The sequence below is a fragment of the Triticum urartu genome, chromosome 7 (assembly GCF_003073215.2).
Source record: "Triticum urartu cultivar G1812 chromosome 7, Tu2.1, whole genome shotgun sequence".
NCBI lineage: Eukaryota > Viridiplantae > Streptophyta > Magnoliopsida > Poales > Poaceae > Triticum > Triticum urartu.
The window spans coordinates 644,360,649-644,383,553 of record NC_053028.1 but is presented as its reverse complement, the minus strand read 5'-3'; the positions used below and the strand labels follow the sequence as shown (position 1 = coordinate 644,383,553).

Genomic DNA, 22,905 nt, shown 5'->3' with positions numbered 1-22,905 from the left:
TATCCGTGGGTATGATTATATGATATGCATCACACAATCTCAGATTCATCTATTCAACTAACACAAAGGACCTCAAAGAGTGCCCCAAAGATCTACCGGAGAATCACGACGAAAACGTGTACCAACCCCTATGCATAGGTTCATGAACCCGCAAGTTGGTCACCTTAACATACATCAAGTGGCACGCGGTATCCCATTGTCACCACAGATATCCACGACAAGATATACATCAAGTGTTTTCAAATCTTTAAAGACTCAATCCGATAAGATAACTTCAAAGGGGAAACTCAATTCATTACAAGAGAGAAGAGGGGGGAAGAAAAATCATAGGATCCAAATATAATAGCAAAGCTCGCGATACATCAAGATTGTATCATCTTAAGAACACGAGAGAGAGAGATCAAAGACATAGCTACTGGTACATACCCTCAGCCCCGAGGGAGAACTACTCCCTCCTCGTCATGGAGAGCACCGGGATGATGAAGATGGCCACCGGAGAAGGATTGCCCCCTCCGGCAGGGTGCCGGAACGGGTCTAGATTGGTTTTCGGTGGCTACGGAGGCTTTTGGCGGAGGAACTCCCGATCTATCTTGCGTTCTGGAAGTTTTAGGTCACGTGGGTATATATGGGTGCAGGGAGGACGTCGGAGGAGCCACGGGGGTCCCACGAGACAGGGGGAGCGCCCTAGGGGGGCGCCCCCACCCTCGTGAGCACCTCGTTCCTTCCTTGACGTAGGGTCCAAGTCCATCGGGTGTGTTTCCTTCCAAAAATAACTTCTCTAGTTGATTTCGTTCTGTTTCGACTCCGTCTGATATTCCTTTTCTTCAAAACACTGAAATAGGCATAAAACAGCAAATCTGGGCTGGGCCTCCGGTTAATAGGTTAGTCCCAAAAATAATATTAAAGTGGAAAATAAAGCCCAAAACAGTAGATAATATAGTATGGAGCAATCAAAAATTATAGATACGTTGGAGACGTATCACGGGCCCACTAATCAGTCAGTGAAAGCATCATTTTTTAAGCACGCGCGCGGCGGGGGTCGACCTCATTCACTTCTTACGTCCACATCTGGCCCCTCACGAGGAGCAACGGCGTTCGGGTGTCGACGCCGTCCCGCCGCCGTTCCCACCGCCGCCCCCGCAGGTAGAGCCGGAGGACATGGAGGCGGAGGCGGAGTACCAAGCCGCCCTCGAGGAGGCCCTGCAGCACGCGCTGGAGGCTAGCCGCCTCGAGGAGGGCACGCACTGGGATGGGCTGGAGCAACCCCTTGCCTTGTCGGCGTTGGGGGACTCCGTCCACACCCCGCTGTTCGTGCCGCCACCGCCACCGTCGCCGCCCGTCCAGCTCAAGCCGAAGCCGACGCGGAAGCGCTCCCCGCCTCCACCCACTTGGCCGGACGAGGCCTACTGGGCCAGTACCGTGAGTGGGTGAGCGCGCCTCCCGTCCACTTCGTCGCGACGCCGGCGCAGGAGGCGGCCCACCTCGAGCGCTGGAAGGCGCACTGGCTCCGCCAGGAGCAGATGCGCTATTAGGCCATGCCCCAACGCGACGCGGAGGCGCTCCGACTCGAGGAGGAGGAGGAGCGCGCGCGGCTACAATGCCGCCGCCCCAGCAGACGCCGGAGGAGACTGTCCTGGCAGCGTACCAGGCGGCGTTCGGGTGGGCTGGCCTGCTCCCGTCTTCATCGACCTCACCAGCGATGGCGTCGGCGGCGTTGACGACAAGGACAAGTGCAAGGCCGACGACGTCTAAGGCAGACTAAGAGTAATTTTAATGGGTCAGCCTCCCCGTTAAGATGTCAAGTGGACCCATTTCAGAATGCGAACGCGCACGTTTGCCTGGTCGATCTAAACGGATAAAAAATAAACAAAGCGCGCATCTGTTTGGGTCGCCCCATTAAAATTACTCTTAGTCAGTCAAAAAATCTAGGTCGAGAAAAACAATTAACCTGTGGGTTGTTGGTATCAAACATGGCCTGGGCTATTCGGGAGGAATTAGACCGACGAAAAGTGACCCTTTTGTACTCTTTCTCGTGTTATTAAATGAAATGATGGCTTTTCAGTTTCGATGAATGTGTTTGGCAATCTCCGATTCAGGTGATCTCCGCGACCAGTGCATCGATATCAGTTGTGGCGGAAAGGCCCGAAGTTTGACAGCATGAGTAAGGACATCTCTAACCGTAACCTGTAAATTTTCTTCCGTATCTTGTCACGAATAAGGGAGTTAGTCTATGGACATGAATGTAAGAAAACGCCATCCAACCATAGCCTATATTTTAAACTCTTTCAATAATCGGATGAAACTCATGCAAACAAGATGGATTTCATATAAACATAACTAATTTCATACAAACTAGACGGAACAGTTACATTTTGGACATATTTTTCCCTGTATCTTCCCTTTGTCCAGCTACCTCACTCATCAAAGCAGTAAAGAGGGTGCTTCAGCCAAAGAGGAAGCATGCTTCCGTGGAGCTTAGGCAGGTGTCTAGAATGATCTGAGATAAAGGAGAACCGGCCGGGTCAACGACGGTGGCCTTCCTGGGACCCAAGCGTCGGCGGCCTCCCGTGTTCTACTTCCCCTTGATGATGGCGGCGGGCGCGGACATGCGGGCCGCCACCTTGTCGACATCCGCACAGCCGGGTTCTTTCTTTACGTGCATGGCGGCGCTACGCGCGCCTGGACGGCAGATAGTGCGGTCGCAGGCACTGGATGCAGCGATGTCCGTGCCGCCGTGCGGGATGGAGCAACTCGTCACTCCTCCGCAAGCTGGCTTCGAGCAGCGAGTTACTGAACCACGCGCCGGCTTGGGATTGCAATTGACTCCGTCGAGATAGGCGAGAGAGGTGGAGCAGCGAGCTGCCTCGCTCATATCCGGCGGGCTCGGTGGGCCACGCAGCCGTGTTGTATGCCGGAGAACTGCGCTTCGAAAGCCGTCGAAAGATTGGAGAAAATGGAGGAGGCATGTTCAGCCGGGCGTGTAGCAGGCGGCGCCCTCGATCGGCGCGCCGCTTCAATGGCGGAGGCAGCGAGAGGTCGCGTCCGCCCTGATCCACCTTCAATGTGGAGAGGTGCGCTCTACAACGGCATGAATGCGAACAACTAGCGTAGGGCGAGAAGCGGCGCGGAAGAGGGGGAGGTGTTTTTGATGGGTCAGAGCAGTCATAAGCGGGTTTAGGATCGGTCAGGATTTTCGGAAACCTTCCTACATTTGTCTTCAGTTTGCGAAAAAAACGCGTCTGGATCGCGCCGTGGACCAATACAAGACCGCGTTTGATTGCTTCCCCGGCACGGACAATGTGGTCCGGATGGTTGCGGGGGGTTTGAAAGTCGACGTTGAAAATCCCCTAATGCTCGACTGGAAAAGCTAAAAGTCGCCAGCTTTTTTTTTACGAAAAAAACTCAAAGCTATTCATCTCGTTACAAACTCAGCCAAGACCTTGATCATTTGTTTAGTCCAGCTCAAATAAATAAATACTCAGTTAAGCCCGTTCAAATTTTCCTTTTTGAATTGTTTGGATTATTTTCAAGTGCTAAATGCATATCTAATGGTGGCCCACAGATTTTTTTTCGTATCCATCCGCAAACATAAATGCAGGAGGTGGTCATCCAACGCTGAACCATCTGTCATGTGAGCATCCTGTTAAATGCGCCTGCGGGAGCGCCGACGAGAGATTCTCATTACCTGTTCCGACGACGGGCCGGTCCGCTATCGGAAAGTCGATGATCATCGGGCAAGTCCAACAGGCCCTGTCCCTGTGGGCATTACTCTGAACGAAGACCCGCTGGCAGTCAAGCAAAAATCAAAGTGCAAGGTCAGGCCGTCCATGAATTGTTTACGCGTGCACAGCGCAACCCCTGGGCGGCGCGGGCCTCTCGATCCGTCTGCACATGACCGACCGATCGGCCAATTTAGCAGATGTTTGTTAATTTGATTGTCCAAGTACGTACTACGGCTGTTCGCACTACCGGCCGCCTACCCCCGTTGATCGGTCGATTGCCGTGTCCGTGTGCTATCACGTCGCCGGTCGCCCTGAGACGACCGCACATGCCCATGGTTCGAATCGCCGGCTGGCTGCTACCTAGCAACAAGAAATATAATTCAGTACTCACTCACCACAAGTCGGTAATTCACTGTCTAATCGCAGGTACTCCTTTTATTGAGACATTTATTTTGAGACAAAGGAAGTACTATATACAACGAGCTTGCATTGACCGCCAGAATACCGAATACTGGAGCAGTCTGGGAGGCATCTACCTATCTTCTCGAGTTACTATTTCCTCCGTTCCGAATTACTTGTTGCAAGTATGGATGTATCTAGATATATTTTAATTTTAGATACATTTATTTCTACGACGAGTAATTTGAAACGGAGGAAGTATCTTCTAGAAGGCTAGAACCTCGACGTGCCGTGGAAACGTCGTGCTCGCCGGCCGACGCATCGTTTGTTTGTTAGTCGGTCAAATCCAGAGAAAAATTAACCTGTGGTGTACTGGTACCGAACCTGGCCTGGGCCGTCCGGGAGGATTTAGACCGATAAATAGCGACCCTTTTGTACCTTTCTCACGTTAGATGACTTTCCACTTTCGAATGTGTTTTGCGATCTACAACCCCACTAATCACGATGAGTCGATGAGTAGCATAGATCAGTTTAGCTATGCAATATGTCATGTAATACCACCTTCTAATTAATGTGGCTTGACACTCACAAAAGAAAATGTCACTTGTGGTTCATGATTGCACTGTTAAACTACTCATATTAATATTTTACAACGCCGATTTTGTACATACCATATTGTATCTGTACATGTTTGGAGAAAATTGACGACTCATAGAAGAACTTTTAGCGAACCGAGCTGAACTTGTCCTACTAGGTACATAGTTGGGACCTCTTTGATTCATGGGGATTTTTCTTTTTGCCACTTTATATTTTACCAATTTTCTTTATGTCATTCTATATTTTGACAGCTCACTTTTGCCATTCTTAACTTTTGACAATTATCACAATTGCCATTCCATGGCAAAAGCAAAATAATTTTATTTTATTTTTGCCACTCGTAGCTTTTGAAATGTATCACAATTGCCACTCTAAAAATTTTATTTTTGCCACGGTAATGGCAATTGTGATAATTGTCAAAAACTAAGAGTGGCAAAAGTGAAATGTCAAAATCTAGAGTGAAATAAAGAAAATTGACAAAATCTAAAGTGGCAAAAACAATTTTTTTCCATCATTCATAGGATGAAAATAGAAAACAAAAACACAGAAAATGAGTGTCATAACACCTTCAATACTGCATGATTCATGAACGCGTGATTGCGCGCACTAAAAACTTATGATTCCTTAAATGACGATGGAGTGGATGCAAAATTTACTATGAAATCTGGTATAAATGAGTCCTAAGCAAAGTTAGTGACTGCAATCCTATGGATCAAGCGACGTACGTAGGATCCCCCATGGCTAGGTGAAGTTGAAGGTGGATGGGTCCTTCATGGACTAAGACGGAACCAGGGCGTCGGCGCTATGTGACGAGGTTGGGGCGATCATCATTTCCCCCAGTTGCACCTCTACTGGTATGCGCCTAGGCCCGGTCCTGATGGGAGGGCAGGGGGGGGGGGGCGCCCCGGGCCCCCAGAACGGAGGGGCCCCCATCAGGGACGCACGTGTTATAGAGATATAGGCCTGTTGCTGCGTGCATCTATATGAACTGAAAAAACGCACTGCCTTGCTGGCCCAAGTTTGGTACTATGTGAGGCTGGCTACAATTACGCATGGCCGTCGATCATGGATCGAATCAGCCTTTTGGAGAGGCGCGTCAGTTACGCACGCACACGAGGATCAGGATCACACGAGGAGAAACCACGGTCTCAGCCGCCGCCGCCAGACGCCGGATGGATTTCTCGTCTTCGCCTCGCGACCGCCAGAACAAGTTGAACTACGACGGAAGAGGGACGGCCAGCGAGCTAGAGCCTTGCAATCGCTACAATTTTAGCCGGAGATGCCCCCATCAACGATTCGACAAGTTGATTCTAGATAAGGTACTGTACCCTAGCGATTTTGCTTTTCCTACGATAATTGATACAAATTATAAATGATCATTAAGATTCCTCTTCATTATTTCATAGGGCATTGATAATTGATTGATCGGGCATGGTTAGCGTAGATTTTATAGGCTTTATCATTGAAATCAATGTGATAAATATTAAGAATTCTGTCAAGATAATTGATTGGATCACAGTTGTTCTTTGCAATGTCCTGTGGAACACTAAGATGCAAGCACTAGTCTAGAAAAGAAATCTATTTTTCACTAAATACAATGGATTTGATAGCACTTCCAGTTCCGCATCTTAGTGAGTAAAATACTTTCATTGGGCGTTGAAGGCAAGATTGAAAATTGGTATCACGGGAAGCGCAAAAGACCTACGAAATCGATCACGAAGGCAACCCTCTAAGGGGCCCCGAGGTCTAATTTCGCCCCGGGCCCCTAAAATCCTAGGAACGGCCCTGTATGTGCCGCTCACTGGAAGCAGAGCGCGGAGCTCGCTGTATAGAAAGAATCGAAGACAATGAGCTTCTGATCTCGAGCCCACATGCACCCTCATGATCAGTATTTTTTTTTTAAATTATGTGTGTTTTTGTCAACAAACATTGTTGAATGTTCTACGTACGAGCAAATTTCCATGAAGAAAAAACATTCCGAAATGCTCCAGAATGAAAAAAAATGCACCAAAAAGACTTTTTTTAAAGCATTTTTCGAGCACTTATTTTTTTTCAAAGCATTGGGAATGTTTTTTTTCTTCATGGAAATTTGCACATGTAAAAAAAATCATTATTGACCCCTCACCATTTCTTGTCTTTATCGGCCACTGGTGGCCTGTCCTGTCAGGAAACAACTTGCCAGCGACAGCAAAAATAATCGATCTGCAGTGCACAGGCGCGCATAAAAATAAAATAAACCAGGCGCGCGTAAACCGGATCTCGTTGCCTAGGTCAACAGCCGCGTCAACCCACCCCAGCCTCGTCACGCCGCAACCAACCCCGCCACACGCGCCGGCCCAAGCCCAAAGCCCAAAGCCCGGCCCTCCACACGGTCCGGGCCACCAGGGCGGCTTACGAAGTCAACGATGTTGACTGCGCCACGGCTCGGTCAGTTAAAAGACATGGCCTCCCTTTCTTCTCCCTCGTTTCTCGCTTTCGCATTGGAGACAAGCCACAAACTCTCGACTCCAGGCCGCCGTTTCAATCCCCTCCCCTCCGCTCGCCCTCGCCTCGCCGCCGTGCGCGCACCGCCGACAGCTACCGGAGCTGTGCAGGCTCCGGAGAGCTGCCTGCTCCCTGTGATCCGCCGCGGGCCGGAGTATCTCCGCGTCGGGCGGCTGTTCCGCGGGTTATCAGTTCCGTCGGCGCGCCGGTGGACTGGAACCCCCCGTCGGGGGCCGCGCGTCGCCGAGGCCGCCGGTTTCGGCCCTCCCTCCCCTGCCGCGGTTCAGGTGAGCCTCGCTGCTTTTCATGGATCATCTAATTTCGATATGTCTTCCCTTCCCTTGCTCTCTGGTCGCTCCGTTTCTGAAATTACTGGGAGAAGGGGACTGTAGAGAGTCAACAGTTCGCGATCTGATGAGAGAAAATAGCTGTGGAAACATGCCATCTAGTAATCGTCCTAACTCTGACTATAGCCCTTGCTTGAATTGCATGCTTGTGGGTGAATCCACAACATAATTATAGAGTTTCAGTAACCATATCTACACCCTGTACTTCAGTAACGCGCAATTACTGGAAGTTCCTGTTGGATCGCGATAGGGTGCGAGGATCCGTGGGAGTGCAGAAATGCCAGACACTGAATGCTACAGGACTGGCGACAGACACGGTGTCTGCAAATTGATTGACCCGGCCAATCTTGCATTGCTAGCTAGCCTTCAGAAACCATTTAGATGACAGCCCACACATGGCCTGTCCAATACCATGTGCCCGCTGCAACCACCCTTCTGCTTAAGATTAAGAAGAAGAAAGCCATGACGTGGTCTGGATGCACAATATCGTCTTTGTTTACTGTTGAGGTCTAGTGGCGCGTCTTCTCGTGATCTCACTCGTTGTTTATTTCCATGGAAAGAAACATGTATGCGGTTTTTGGTTTTGTCCTCAAGTTCATAAGATATTTGTAGGGGTCGATCATGACATCGATGCTTATCCAAGAAAGGTATAACTGGTCAATCAAAGAGACCATTTGGATTAGAAAAAAAGGTGTGGTGGCCTAACGGCCTAAGGGCTACTTCCTTTGATTATGCATGGCATCATATACTACATGTCAGTTGCAGCCTATCAAATCAGTGATAGTTGGTTGTTAGTTAAAACTCCACTGCCTGTGCAAAGCTGTCAGTGATGTTTCTGATGGGTAAAGCTCCAGAAACATTCAAGTTTGAATCGACGTGTAATGCTTAAGTGGCTTTGCTGTTACGATGGAAGTTTCTAAGAGCACCGACAAATCTGGAGCATTTCTCTTTGGAACCTTTTTTCCCCTCCACTGTTAAATTTAGCCCATAATTCATGAGCTGTTACCTGTTAAGGTTTCTGAACCTTGTGAATCTAACTAAAGACTCTCAGTTACTATGTCAGCAAACTACCCGAGCAGTATTTGAACTTGAATTCTGTGTTTCAACTATTATTATGACCGAAATGCATTAACTATTTGCAGTCAAAATTCTTGCCATCTTGTGCATACTGAATATCCCAGTCAAAATACATGTCAATGTGAACATTGGCGTGGTCTCCAACGTGACATTCTGAATTTCTTTGAAAAATGTGTTGTCTTTCACAATGGATCTTATCAATGTGATGCTGCAATGTTCGTAATTATTTCTACATTGATAGTCAAACCTAAAAATGTTTGACTCACATGGATCTGAATAACATGTATTTTGACTAGGAGAAAGTATTTCTATCTAAAAAGGAAATCTTGAATTGGACATGTTATACATTGCACATGCTACTTCTGTCAGGTAACACGTAACCGGAACCTGTGTTCATGTTCTTCTGTTTCAGGATATAATCACTGTTGTTGAAGGCTGATGATTGCTGTTATTGAACATGAAGGATGAAATGCCTGTGGTTAGATCGATATTTAATTGATATATCTACCAAGTGAACCACAGTACAGAGGTTTGTATTGTGGATCGAGAATTGAAACAACTTGATAATGAGTTGTTTTTCTCGCATTTTCAAAAGGACGAGTGGGGGTCAGCAACAAACTGGTCCACTCAATGAGGGTATGAGCTCTTATACCTACAGTTTTGTTGAAAATCGCTATTCAGAATATGATATCACTTTGTCACCTCCTCGCCATTCTGCCTTCGTTTTCACTTACATTTAGTCTTTTGCAGACCTCCCGGGTGTTGAGAACATAACAAGATTTAGCTATAAAGAGTTGGATAGGGCAACTGCAAGATTTGACCAATCCAATAAGATTGGTGAGGGAGGTTATGGACCAGTTTATAAGGTAATACCCTATTTATTTTGTATTCGATGCTGGACCTTAATTATTGCAAGTGTTTTAAAATCGCTTACTTGCCATTTCAGGGAACACTCAGGGATGGAACAGCCGTTGCAGTAAAGGTGCTCTCTTTGCAGTCTAGGCAAGGCGCGAGGGAATTTCTTAGTGAACTTATTACGATCTCTGATATTTCCCATGAGAATCTTGTCAAGCTTTATGGCTGTTGTGTGGAAGGAAGCCACAAGATCCTTGTCTATAATTATCTTGAAAATAATAGCCTTGCACAAACCCTTCTAGGTAGATTATGATTGCTGAACCTCTGTATTCTTTTGCTCCTAGAAAAATTTCAGATGCCGTAATCCTTCTTGGTCCTTGCCATTTTTCAGGTTCTCAGCAGCATAGCAGCATCCAGTTTAACTGGAGAACTCGAGTGAATATTTGCATTGGTGTTGCCCAGGGACTAGCATACCTCCATGACGGTGTCCGACCTCATGTTGTCCACCGGGACATCAAAGCTAGCAATATACTTCTGGATCAGGATCTTACCCCGAAAATTTCCGATTTCGGCTTAGCGAAGCTTCTACCTTCAGATGTATCACATATTAGCACAAGAGTCGCAGGAACGCTGTAAGTGTAAACTAGTTAATCGAACCTGTCTGCTTTGCTATATGTTTACTTGTGTTTTCTCATTATACTAAAATGCTAGCTTGCCTGATCTCCATGGTTAGGGCTGCATAAGCACATTAAGATTGGGAAAAGTGAAAAAAAACCGCAATATGATATAGTTAATTAGATATCTCCTCTGTTGCTTTTGCTCACTGTAGTTTTTGCCTGCAGAGGTTACTTGGCTCCCGAATACGCCATCCGAGGACAGGTGACCCGGAAATCAGATGTTTACAGCTTCGGCGTTCTGCTGATAGAAATAGTCAGCGGAAGATGCAACACTGATACAAAACTACCCTACGAAGATCAGATTCTTCTTGAGAAGGTAGGTACAGGACCCTGTTCTAAATTGTTCATCGTAGGCCTGTTTACTTAGTGCTATACTATCACGGTATTACCAAGAGATTACTGTTCCTTTCTTCCTCTGCAGACGTGGGCATACTACGACCAGGGGCAGCTGGACGAGATCATCGACAGCTCCTTGGGCGACGACCTGGACGTGGATGAGGCGTGCAGGTTCCTGAAGGTGGGGCTCCTGTGCACCAAGAACGTGACGAAACGGCGGCCCGACATGTCAACGGTGACCCGGATGCTGAAGGGCGAGGAGGACGTGGAGTCGCATGAGATCACCAAGCCCGACGTGATCCGGGACTTCAGGGACCTGAAGCTGAGGAGCAAGGCCACGTCGTCGTCGCTGCTGACCTCCATCGTGGCGCGCTCCTCGCCGTCGTCGTCGTCGTCCACCGGCAACACCACCCGCACCTCCATCACCTTCACCGCCATATCGGACCGCCCCTGACCGGTGAAGGCACCGAAGTGAGGATAATGCAGACACGAAGAGACTGCAGAGGAAACTGTAGATAGCCGTAGCGCAGCCCAGGTTTTTCCTTTTTTCTCGTGCTTGTATGGTCTGTGTGGTATAGTGGTCTTCATACTTTCATTCACTTTACTCTCTCTTTTTTTTGGGCGGGGCACTTCACTTGATTGTTTCTCTGTATAAAAGGGTTATACCGATTTTTTTTAATCAATACTCCCTCCGTTCCAAATTACTCGTCACAGAAATGGATGTATCTAGAACTAAAATACATCTAGATACATCCATACCTGCGATAAATAATTCAGAACGGAGGGAGTAGAAACCAAGCTCATGTAGCTCACAGTAGAACGATTCTCCCCCAAAGGTCATCACACAGCCTATATGTATCAATGTATGCACTTCGACTTGAGTGCGAGCTTTTGGAGACCGAGCTACAAGGAGCTCGGTTTCAAAATGCAATTTTCTACAGTGTGAAAAATCGTAATTTTTTGTGAACACTCATACACATATATATTATGTATCTGCAAAATTTCATAACAATACACTTTCACACGTGGTGTGCAAAAAAAAAAGACAAATACACATTTCTAAAATGTGCTGGTTGTTTTTGTTGTTGGGCCGGAATTTTGTTTATTTTGTACAACCTACAAATCACAATAGTTTCAAACGTTTTTTCACGCGTTCATGTTCAACACGTATAAGTTTCCATGGATTTTTTTATATATTTTTAAAAAATTTAAATATGAAATTTGTTTTTATTCAAACACCAAGCCCCAGGAGCTTGGTTACCATTTGCATTTTCCATTTTGACTCGTAGTACTCCATTTTCAATCGCTGCCGCCATTCTTCCCCCAAACTGCCGACGATTCGCACCAGGCGAACAGCCGAGCGGTGCAATGGCCGGCCCATTGTGTAGATAACGTAGGTACTACCCCATCCGTTTTGATTTTTTTTTGTTTTTTTTTCTTTTCCAGAAAAGGTTGCCATTTTTTTAAAATGTTTGGAAATTTCAAAAAAAAGCTGTGTTTCCAAATATTGTTTGCATTTTTCTAAAAAACTGTTTGGGAATTTTAAAAAATGACGTGTTTTTCAAAGATTGTTCATAACGTCAAAAAAGATTCCTGTTATCAATATTTCTCACAAACTAAATAAATGTTCCCATTTTCAAAATATGTTCAGGAATTTCGAAAAATGTTTGAGATTTTGAAAAATTGTTCAAAATTTTAAAACATGTTCCCGTTATCAAATTTTGTTCATAAAAGATGTATTTTTTGAAAAAAAAGTTTGGAACTTCAAAAAATGTTCACGTGTTAAAAAAATTATCTATGTTTTCTAAAAAGATGTCCGTGTTTATAAAATATTCACTTTTTCAAAAATAAATCACGTTTGAAATTTGAAAATAAATAAATTTGTGGTTGATTATAGTTCTTATACTCCGCACTACCGATTGAAGAAATCGAAGCCTGTCAGGCGTTGTGGCTTGTGAAGGGTGCTCACCAGCAGGAGGCCCAGAGTTCGAACGCTGACTCACATCACTGTTTGCGTGCATCACCATCAGGGCTGACCCATTTGGGGGAACTGCTATGCGGCGCTCGTCCATTGGCCGCAACACACGGAATGTAGCAAGCGACAGTGGGGGAGCAAAGGAAGGCGTGAAAATGGGCATGCCCAGTTTTGCAGCACGTGGAGGAAAAATTCAGGCGAGGGGATCATACATCTTGTTTAAGCGAGATATAGATTACGCGCTGTTCGTCACTAGAAGGGGTCAAACACACGAGGCGATGCACAGTGCGATGTCGGCGTTCTCGTCCTCCATCGCCAGCGCCGCCTCCACGTCCGGCTGCGACATCTCCGTGGTGCGAGCGGTGGCTTGAGCATGCGAGGCCTCATAGAGCGCGCTAGCTGCTCGGCAACAAAGTTGTGATTCGCCACGGCCTCTTTGCTTACGCCCTCATTGTAGATTGGTCCTTCGCCAGTTGATGCTACTTGAGAAGGAACATGTTGTACCGCTGCTTTTCCTGTACCCGCCGAAACGCCGACATAGGCACCGACACAAACTGCTTCTCCGCCATGGCGACGTTGAAGTGCGCATGTGCTTGCTTCATGATCAAGCCAACATATTGTGCTTCGTCAACAAAGTCAGAGCACGGCTCCATCCCGGGGTCATTTCGGAGACCTCGGTCAAGCTAGCTGGCATGCCCACCTGGATCCTCATGGCACGACGGCTCTGTCAGGCGGCCGCAAGGATGGCCATCTCGTGCTTCTGCTTTGTTGACGGGCTCTTCCACAACACGTTCCTGTTTGCGATCATGGCGGATATGCTAAAAGAGGATGTGGAGCGGATGTGTTGTGGTGTGTTATGAGCTTGGTGTGGCTGCCTTTAAATAGCTGTTTCGGTGAGGCTAAGCGTTCGGGTGCGTCAATGCAGACGCTGGAGTTGGTTTCTCGGCCGGCGAGCCTGTTTAAAGGCGGGAGACGGACGGATGGACATTGAACGGACGGGGTAGATATCCGTCCTATCCTATCCAATAAACATCTCTCCGGCATTAAACATGCACGTACACCAGAGAAGTGGCGCGAATGGCAATCTTGGCTTGCGAGCCGCTTCAATGCTGGCACTAGTGAAAGATCACGTCTGCTCTGGGCTCACGTCAACGTAGAACGGCCACTCTAAAGCGGCATGAATGCGACAGTTAACACCGGGCGGGAAAGCATATGAACAAGGAAGGAGACTTGTTGAAAGCAAGCATGACAGCGGTCCGGACGTCCGGATAAACACGTCCAGACCGCACGCTTCAGATGGATGCGGACGGCATTGGAGATGTCCTTGCAACCAAGTTGCGCAGAAGTTCGAATCCCACAATGGTTGTCATTTGTCAATGCAGAGCCACGCCGATTCGTAGTAAACTCTGTTTTGAACAGACACAGAAACATCGTACATGTCCTGAACTAATCGTCCAGAGTGTCGTGGAACTCTCGCCCCTCTCCCCGAGACGGTGACGCATTTAGGCCAACTCCAGCTTATGAACCCAAACGAACGTCCGTTTTATCAGGATTCTGTTTGTTTGGGTAAGGTAATGTAGTCGTATCCGAGCATGTTCTAGGATGCGATGGCCGTGCGCGCAGCGCGCGGACGTATTCTTTGGCCTCATCCTGTTTGCCACGGCAAAAAATGCTCATATATTCATATTTCAATGTTTAAAACAAGTTTGCGCGTTCAAATATTAATTGTCTGGAAATAAAAATAGTTTTACAACCCAATCAAATTTTTTTCTAATAAAATAGTTTTACAACCATATCGAAATTGTCTTGAATGAACATAATGAACCAATACATCTATTGGTTACCAATGTGAGTCCACACATACTCAACCAAGTCATTTTGAAATCCAGATGAGTGCCAATCACACATTTTACAATGAAATTAGGCAAACTATTCAAACGTGGCCGGTTCTTGGTGCAGGGGCTCAATATTTTCACCTTGAAAATCAAATCCTTGGTCGAAGATGCTGTTATCACGCTCGTCCTCGACGATCATGTTGTGCATGATCACACAAGCAGTCATCACCTCCCAAAACTTCCCTTCATCCCATGTCAGTGCAGGGTTTCGAACGATACCCCATCGGGATTGAAGCACACCAAAAGCACGTTCCACATCCTTTCTAGCACTCTCTTGCATTTGGGCAAATCTCTTTCTCTTCTCACCTTGGGAGTTCGAGATTGTCTTCACAAAAGTTGACCACTGAGAATATATACCATCAGCTAGGTAGTATCCCTTGTTGTACTGGTGACCGTTGATCTCAAAGTTGACAGGTGGGGAGTGGTCTTATGCAAGCCTTGCGAAGACTGAAGAACGTTGCAGCATGTTGATATCATTGTGAGAACCTGCCATGCCGAAGAAAGAATGTCATATCTAAACATCTTGCGAAGCCACCGCTTCTAATATGACAGTGCACGCTTTAACATGCCCCTTGTACTGGCCCTGCCAAGCAAATGGACAGTTCTTCCACTCCCAGTGCATACAATCTATGCTGCCAAGCATGCCTGGAAAGCCTCTAGCTGCGTTGGTCGCCAACAATTTCTCTGTATCAGCGGCATTTGGCCGCCTCAAGTACTCAGGGCCAAACACTGCCACCACGGTCTTGCACTCGAAGTATGGGTCATAAGCAACCACTCCCTCTCAGATACGATTGAACACATGCCTTGCCATACGAAAACGGCGACGGAATTTATCCGGCTTGAAGAGCGGGGTGTTCGCAAAGTAATCGGCATAGAGCAGGCTCCCTGTTGCGGTTCAGGTTGGGAGCACGGCCAGAGAGTGACCCACTGTACCGAGGAAGCTGCCGTTCAATGTGGTCGTGAACGACCAGTGCAGCCACCACAAGATCTTCATCATCTGAGGACGAATCGTCTGATGAATAAATGAAGTGATGAAAGAAAAATTCATCTCCACTGTCCATACCTTTGTGGGCAAAGTGTCAAACACTTTGCGGTCGTGGTGGCAAAGAGGCCGCGATGATCACCCCGATGCAGTAGGGGTGGTTGGCGGCCGGCTACTGGCCGCTCTGGAGCACTCGCCGGAAGCTGACGTGGTCACCGTGGCCCATAAACGTCGCCGGCGGTCGTATCCCCTCTGCCACCGGCTACGACGGCGATGGCCAAATCTCCTCCAAGCGACGACCAAAACTCCTACGAAAGCGCGGGCGTGGTGGCGGCCATGTCGAAACGTGGTATGGTATGGATGGCCGGGGTGTGAGCAGTGGGGAGGCGGCCGAAAAATAATGGCGGCGCCAGCGGCGGGGTGGGACGGGGGAGAGCGGGTGGAGGCGTGGGAAGCGAATGGACTTTTAGTGTCCCCGACAGACAGGCCACGGGAGACAAGGGTGTACGTCTAGTCCATCAGCGCGATGTCTTTTTCATCCCAAACTCGACGTAAGTTTGGGCCAGAAATGAATCAAAAACAGACGAAATTTAAACATTTATCCGTTTAAAACCGCGCGCTGGGCTGCGCTATTCTTCCGTTCTATTTCAAACGGATGCATCCAAGATGGGTCTCGCGATGGATTTGGCGCGTGCACTGCACCTCCAGCCCCAGCCCGGTTTCTGTGCATCTTGTGACGGGATTCTTGCATGCAGCTCCGGCAAGCACAGGCACGGACGTACGAACGGACGTGCAGGCCCGGAGCCACAGGGGAATCAGGCCGGCCTGCCGGCGTGTCCCGCGAGCGGCCGGCACGAGCGCTGCCACGGCAGGCATCCGCCGCTGGGGGGTTCGTCCGAACATGGCCGCTGCTGCGCTGCGCCGCGCAGGCAAGTGTGCCCTCAGCTCTCGCCATCGCCGGAACTGTGCCCTGCCGCTAGCTCTCGTGGTCGTACGAGCCTTTCTTGGCAGGACGAGTGGCGCCGCGCGGTGGCGGTGGCAGGTCTGGTCTGTGAACTCGCAGGGCATTTTTTGGCAGCGACAATGGCGCCGGGCGCGTAGGCACGAACCCCAGGCCTGGGCCTGCTGCCTGGATGGGTGGTTCCGTGAGCTCAGAATCCGCACACGACGCTGCCACACTCGCTGGCAGTGCAGGGAAGGATCAACTTATAGATCCTACTACGATGCAGTGCTAAACTGCTAATGCTCCAGGAATTGTGTCCATCTCAAGCTGGCCTTTCGCTGCAAAGACCAAGAATGCATCCGCATGCGCATTGGTCCAAGCAAACACAGCCTTCGATTAATGCACACATACGAGCATCAATGGCCGGACTTTGACAAATCCCGTTCGCTATACGCGCACGGGCACGGCACACATACGAGCATCTATGAGCGGACTTGACAAATCCGGCTCGCTATACGCCTGCGGATGCGCCTGAGCAGGTCTGCGACATCGCCGGACGGCCCCTTAATGGACCCGTCGGATAGCCACACACCTTAAATATGAATCTTCAAATCTACGCGCGTGAATTATAAAGCACGAATACAACAGTTCAACAATGCGACAAAGAGAATAGATTCTAACTCAATAATTCAGACATGCCAAAATAAAATTTATGTCCGGGCATGATGAATCACTTGCTGGCCGGATGACTCGCGGACGCTATCCATGCCGCCTGCTCCCTAGTCATCCTTGCCTCCTGTTGCACATTTTTCATGGCCATCCTTGCGTCCTGCTCTGCCTGCTTTGCCTTCACCCTGTCATCTCCTCTGCCTGCATCCATGCCTCCGCTGCCGCTGCTGCCATCGCCGCTCTCAACGCCCCGTACTCTCTACGCTCATTGATCTTCTTTCGCGTCGGCGGAAAACACACCTCCCAACCGGCCGCCAGATCGTCCTCTGACCCGACTGGATCGATGGGGTTCAGGGTGCCGGGCACGGCGAGGGTGAACGCTGCTCCTCGAGGTCCACATCCACTCCCAGCGACGCCGCTTCCCTCTCCTGCTGTCTTCATCACCGGTTCCTACGGACGACGTTCTCTAGCTTGCATGCCGAAGCCGTGGACAGGACACCCACGGACGACGTCAAAGCAGCCTCCGTGACGGCGGCGTGGGACAGGCCTGTCGACATCTAGGGAGACAGATAGTGGCCGGCGACGAGGATGGGGGAGCAAGGGTGGATGATGGCGACGGCTCGGATGCGAAAAATGATGGGCGGACACGGAGGAGGACGGTGGGTTTGGTAGACTTAGGGGATTGTGGGGTTGGGCTGTCTGGTCCGACGTAGCATACGCGCCCGGGCCTTCTCATACCCACCCTACATTTGTTTTGAATACGAGAGGCGCTGATCAGTTCAAACATTTACGAACGGTATAAGAAGCCCGTTTGGGTTGTTTTTTCTGACCCATCAGTGACCGGACCGTCTGTCCAGACGTCTTGGACCCGGCTATAGATGCTCTAGACCCTAACATAAAGGTTCCTCAGCCGTCGGCTTTATTATTTTTGCGACAAACCCTTGAGCACATTTTGACTAGTCCTTGATCCATGTGCTAGACATCATATAGTATTATATGTTGTCTTGGACCTAAGCAAAGTCATGTAGGAGTACTAATGTTCTTTGTCCTTGGCGTTGTCATGGAGTGGAACAATTAACTAATCTGTCACGCTGATGATGCCTCTAAGTGTCGTGTTCAATGATAGTTTACCGTCTCCAGAGAATCAGAGATGGGAGATGGAGTCACGATCTTCACGTTCCCCGGTGCGTGAAAGCCACATCTATGAAATTTTACCGGGGCAAACAATGAGAAAGAAACGCGGACGAAACTGATGATTACACTCGTTGGCGCAACTTGGCAATGTCTATCTGTTGGGGTAAAAAGGCATTGGAAACATCAAAGGTGGCGCCAAGGTGCTGTCTCTGTCATCAAAATTCAAAAGTGTATATATCGCTCGCATTACCGTTCGGTTGAATTGAATTAGTCGGCGCCTGCGATTGAGTTAACTTATTGGGATGTTCTTCTTCGCAAAATGGAATGGAACTCTATATCTTCTTGAGAAATTCCTGCTTCTGGACCAGGCCAGTGGATATTCTTTGCAAGTGTTGGATACAGCCCGGTCTAAGGACGCTCCTAGAAATATGTAGGATGGTCACGTCGGTCGACCGCCGGAGATCGCTGTGAGACGAGACCTACAGGAACGTGGACCATGTGTCATGTGAGTCAACCTATGGCCGTAGCAGACAGAGGCTATTAAGCTAAGTAGCCAAGGTCCAATCTACGTATTTTACATACGACTGGTATAAATGTAGATGACAGGACCAGAAGACATGTAGACTTTTCTTTTGAAAAACACAGTACAGAAGTCACCCTTTGAGCATTTCGAATGCCGACTCTCAAACTGAAAACGATATCCGCCCCGGGAAGCGTCCGCAGACAGTGATATGGGAGACGGCTATCCAACCATTCTCGCATACATTTTAAATGAAATTTCAACAGGACCGACGAATTTCATCAAACACGATGGAATTCACTAAAGTTTGGTCATAATTTACATAACTTAAAAAAAACGAGACTATCTAGTAGTGGGTTGTGACCTCCGCGTGGCTGGTTTGGCTAGCGGCACCGCCGTCGCCGGCCATGCCGTTGGCAGCCCTGCCCGACCACCACCTGGCGCTCGCGGAAGAGCCGCTCCGTGATACATCTCTGACGTATCTATAATTTTTTTATTTTCATGCTATTATCGTATCATTCCTACATACTTTTGCCATCATTTGCCTAAAGTAATACTTCTGTTATCATCTCGTGGGTGCACTATTGTATGTTTTCAGGAGACCAAACAAGAGAATATTGATTTGGCTTTCATTACGAAACCCCCCATCCCCCGCCCCCAAGTTTGATCCTTTTGCCTATACACCATCTGTGGGCAAACCAGGAGGAATTCTAACAATTTGGTGCTCTAGTTACTTCAAAGGTAAAATGTTATTTCAAAATAATTAAGCAGTCTTTGTGCTTTTACAATCAAACAAAATGTGGGAGTTGCTGGACTCTTACTAACATATATATCCCCTATCGATGACAAGAAGATTGAATTTCTTAGATGGATGGATGGTATTCACATTCCTGAGTGTTGGGGATATAACCCCGTGGTGTGACCCGCCCAGGAGGGTCCGGGTTACACCGTTGGCGACTCATAGATAAAAGGCCCAAGTAGGCCCAAGGAGACAAGACATGAAGATGGCGGCTTACAAGCAGGCCCAAGACTCGGAGGCGTCTAAAGACCCGAAGGTGTGAGCCGCCATATGGTGACTTGCCTAGCAAGGCAAGGTGACTTAGAACCAGAGTCAGTTATGTTATGTGAACCCGACATGGACTCTTCTAAGCCGCCGGGCCTCGACCTGTGTATATAAAGGCGATACCCGGCGGCGGGTGAAGGCAAATTACAATCAATCGATAGCTAGGTTAAGCGATTCCTCTCCCTTGTAATCGATACTCATCTAGTAATACACAAAGCACGCCATAGGCTTTTACCTCGTTGTGAGGGGCTAAACCTGGGTAAACTCGTGTCTTTCATCCCGATCAACCCCTTCGAGCTAACCTACGTTGCGATGGCTCCACACCTAAGTCCTTTCACAAGGGCATCTGCCGTGACAAGTCCACGACAGTTGGCGCCCACCGTGGGGCCGGCGCACAGTGGTTTAGAGTTCTTGAAGGGCTCTTTCCCAGGGATCGAGGGGTACGCCGTTGGCAGGATGACTACGAGTCTCCGCGGCAAGATCTACATCGAAGACGCAGGCCTCCAGGCCGACTCAATCAAGTACGGGTACCGGGTCCCCTTTGGCGGAATTCACATCTTCATCGGCAAGATCAGTGAGTCTGAGCCCGAGCTGGACACTGATATGTCTCCAATGTATCTATAATTTTTGATTGTTCCATGCTATTATATTATCTGTTTTGGATGTTTAATGGGCTTTAATATGCTCTTTTATATTATTTTTGGGACTAACCTATTAACCTAGAGCCCAGTGCCAGTTTTCTGTTTTTCCTTGTTTTTGAGTATCGCAGAAAAGGAATATCAAACGGAGTCCAATTGACCTAAAAATTTACGGAGGTCATTTTTGGACCAGAAGAAGCCCACGGAGCATCAGATATGGACCAGAAGAGTCCCGAGGCCACCACGAGGGTGGGGGCGCGTCCTACCCCCTTGGGCGCGCCCCCTGCCTCGTGGCCGCCTCGTGGACTACCCTGAGTTGTTCCCGACGCCAACGCCTCTTATATATCCCCAAACTTCCAGAAAATAACCTAGATCGGGAGTTCCGCCGCCGCAAGCCTCCGTAGCCACCGAAAACCAATCTAGACCCGTTCCGTCACCCTGCCGGAGGGGGGATCCATCACCGGTGGCCATCTTCATTATCCCGGTGCTATCCATGACGAGGAGGGAGTAGTTCACCCTCGGGGCTGAGGGTATGTACCAGTAGCTATGCGTTTGATATCTCTCTCTCTCTCGTGTTCTTGATTTGACACGATCTTGATGTACCGCGAGCTTTGCTATTATAGTTGGATCTTATGATGCTTCTCCCCCTCTACTCTCTTGTAATGGATTGAGTTTTCCCTTTGAAGTTATCTTATCGGATTGAGTCTTTAAGGATTTGAGAACACTTGATGTATGTCTTGCATGTGCTTATCTGTGGTGACAATGGGATATTCACGTGATCTACTTGATGTATATTTTGGTGATCAACTTGCGGGTTCCAATACCTTGTGAACTTATGCATAGGGGTTGGCACACATTTTCGTCCCGACTCTCCGGTAGAAACTTTGGGGCACTGAGGGAGTCCTGGATTAGGGGGTGTCCGGATAGCCGGACTATACCTTCGGCCGGACTCCTGGACTATGAAGATACAAGATTGAAGACTTCGCCCCGTGTCCGGAAGGATTGAAGACTTCGTCCCGTGTCCGGAAGGGACTTTCCTTGGCGTGGAAGGCAAGCTTGGCGATACGGATATGTAGATCTCCTACCATTGTAACCGACTGTGTAACCCTAGCCCTCTCCGGTGTCTATATAAACCGGAGGGTTTTAGTCCGTAGGACGACAACAATCATACCATAGGCTAGCTTCTAGGGTTTAGCCTCCTTGATCTCGTGGTAGATCTACTCTTGTACTACCCATATCATCAATATTAATCAAGCAGGACGTAGGGTTTTACCTCCATCAAGAGGGCCCGAACCTGGGTAAATACTCGTGTCCCCTGCCTCCTGTTACCATCCGGCCTAGACGCACAGTTCGGGACCCCCTACCCGAGATCCGCCGGTTTTGACACCGACATTGGTGCTTCCATTGAGAGTTCCTCTGTGTCGTCACTTTAGGCTTGATGGCTCCTACGATCATCATAGCGATGCTCCAGGGTGAGACTCTCCCCGGACAGATCTTCTTCGGCGGCTTTCGCACTGCGGGCCAATTCGCTTGGCCATCTGGAGCAGATCGAAAGCTACGCCCCTGGCCATCAGGTCAGATTTGGAAGTTTGAACTACACGGCGACCGCGGAGATTTGATCTTCGACGGATTCGAGCCACAGCCGGGCGCGCCGCACTGTCACGATGGGCATGATCTAGCTCTGCCGCCGAACAGTGCCCTGGAGGCCGCACCCGCATCAGCTCCGACCCTTATTCGGAGCCAACTGCGCCAATCGAGGATGGGTGGTTGGACACCGCCTCGGGGGCTGCAATCTTACGGCGAATCGAGCCGAACACCAGCCCTATTCTCTGCGAAGCCCGTGACTCCAAGGAGCCGGACTCCTCTCCAGACTCCGAGCCCTCCGCGCCCCTACCGATCGAACCCGATTGGGCGCCGATCATGGAGTTCACCGCCGCGACATCTTTCAGCACTCGCCCTTCGGCGATATTCTGAATTCACTAAAGTCTCTCTCTTTATCAGGAGAGCCCTGGCCGGACTATGGTCAGCAAGGTTGGGATGCGGATGATGAAGAAATTCAAAGCCCACCCACCACCCACTTCGTAGCCACTGTCGATGATTTAACCGACATGCTCGACTTCGACTCCGAAGACATCGACGGTATGGACGCCGATGCAGGAGACGATCAAGAACCAGCGCCTATAGGGCACTGGAAAGCCACCTCGTCGTATGATATATACATGGTGGACACCCCAAAAGAAGGCAATGGTGATGGAACAGCGGAGGATGACCCCTCCAAGAAGCAGCCTAAGCGCCGCGTCAGCGGCGCCGCTCTAAATCCCGCCAAAGCAAAAACGGTGATTCCGGCACGGGAGATAATAACACCCCGGACAGTGCCGAAGACAACCACCTCCAGCAAGATTCAGCACAGGAGGATGGAGAAGCCAGCCCTCATGAGAGAGCGGCAGACAGAGAGGTCGAGGACGATAATTATATGCCTCCCTCCGAAGACGAGGCAAGCCTCGACGACGACGAATTTGTCGTGCCGGAGGATCCCGTCGAACAAGAGCGTTTCAAACGCAGGCTTATGGCCACGGCGAGCAGCCTCAAGAA

At 49.0% G+C, this 22,905-nt stretch overlaps 1 protein-coding gene across 2 annotated transcripts; it reads left to right on the top strand.

Moving 5' to 3' along the window:
• Positions 1–7,176: 7,176 nt before the first annotated feature.
• LOC125521325 (cold-responsive protein kinase 1-like) lies at positions 7,177–11,173 on the top strand. 2 transcript variants are annotated; one of them, XM_048686382.1, is made up of 7 exons: positions 7,177–7,489; positions 9,039–9,262; positions 9,377–9,492; positions 9,573–9,783; positions 9,873–10,113; positions 10,324–10,474; positions 10,580–11,173. In XM_048686382.1, exons 2-7 carry the CDS (start codon positions 9,193–9,195, stop codon positions 10,946–10,948), a joined length of 1,158 nt encoding a protein of 385 aa, XP_048542339.1. In that variant the 5' UTR covers positions 7,177–7,489; positions 9,039–9,192; the 3' UTR covers positions 10,949–11,173. The 2 variants fall into 2 exon arrangements, with proteins under 2 accessions (XP_048542339.1, XP_048542340.1); XM_048686383.1 differs by lacking the exon at positions 7,177–7,489 and having other exon boundaries at positions 9,019–9,262.
• The last annotated feature ends 11,732 nt before the right edge of the window (positions 11,174–22,905 follow it).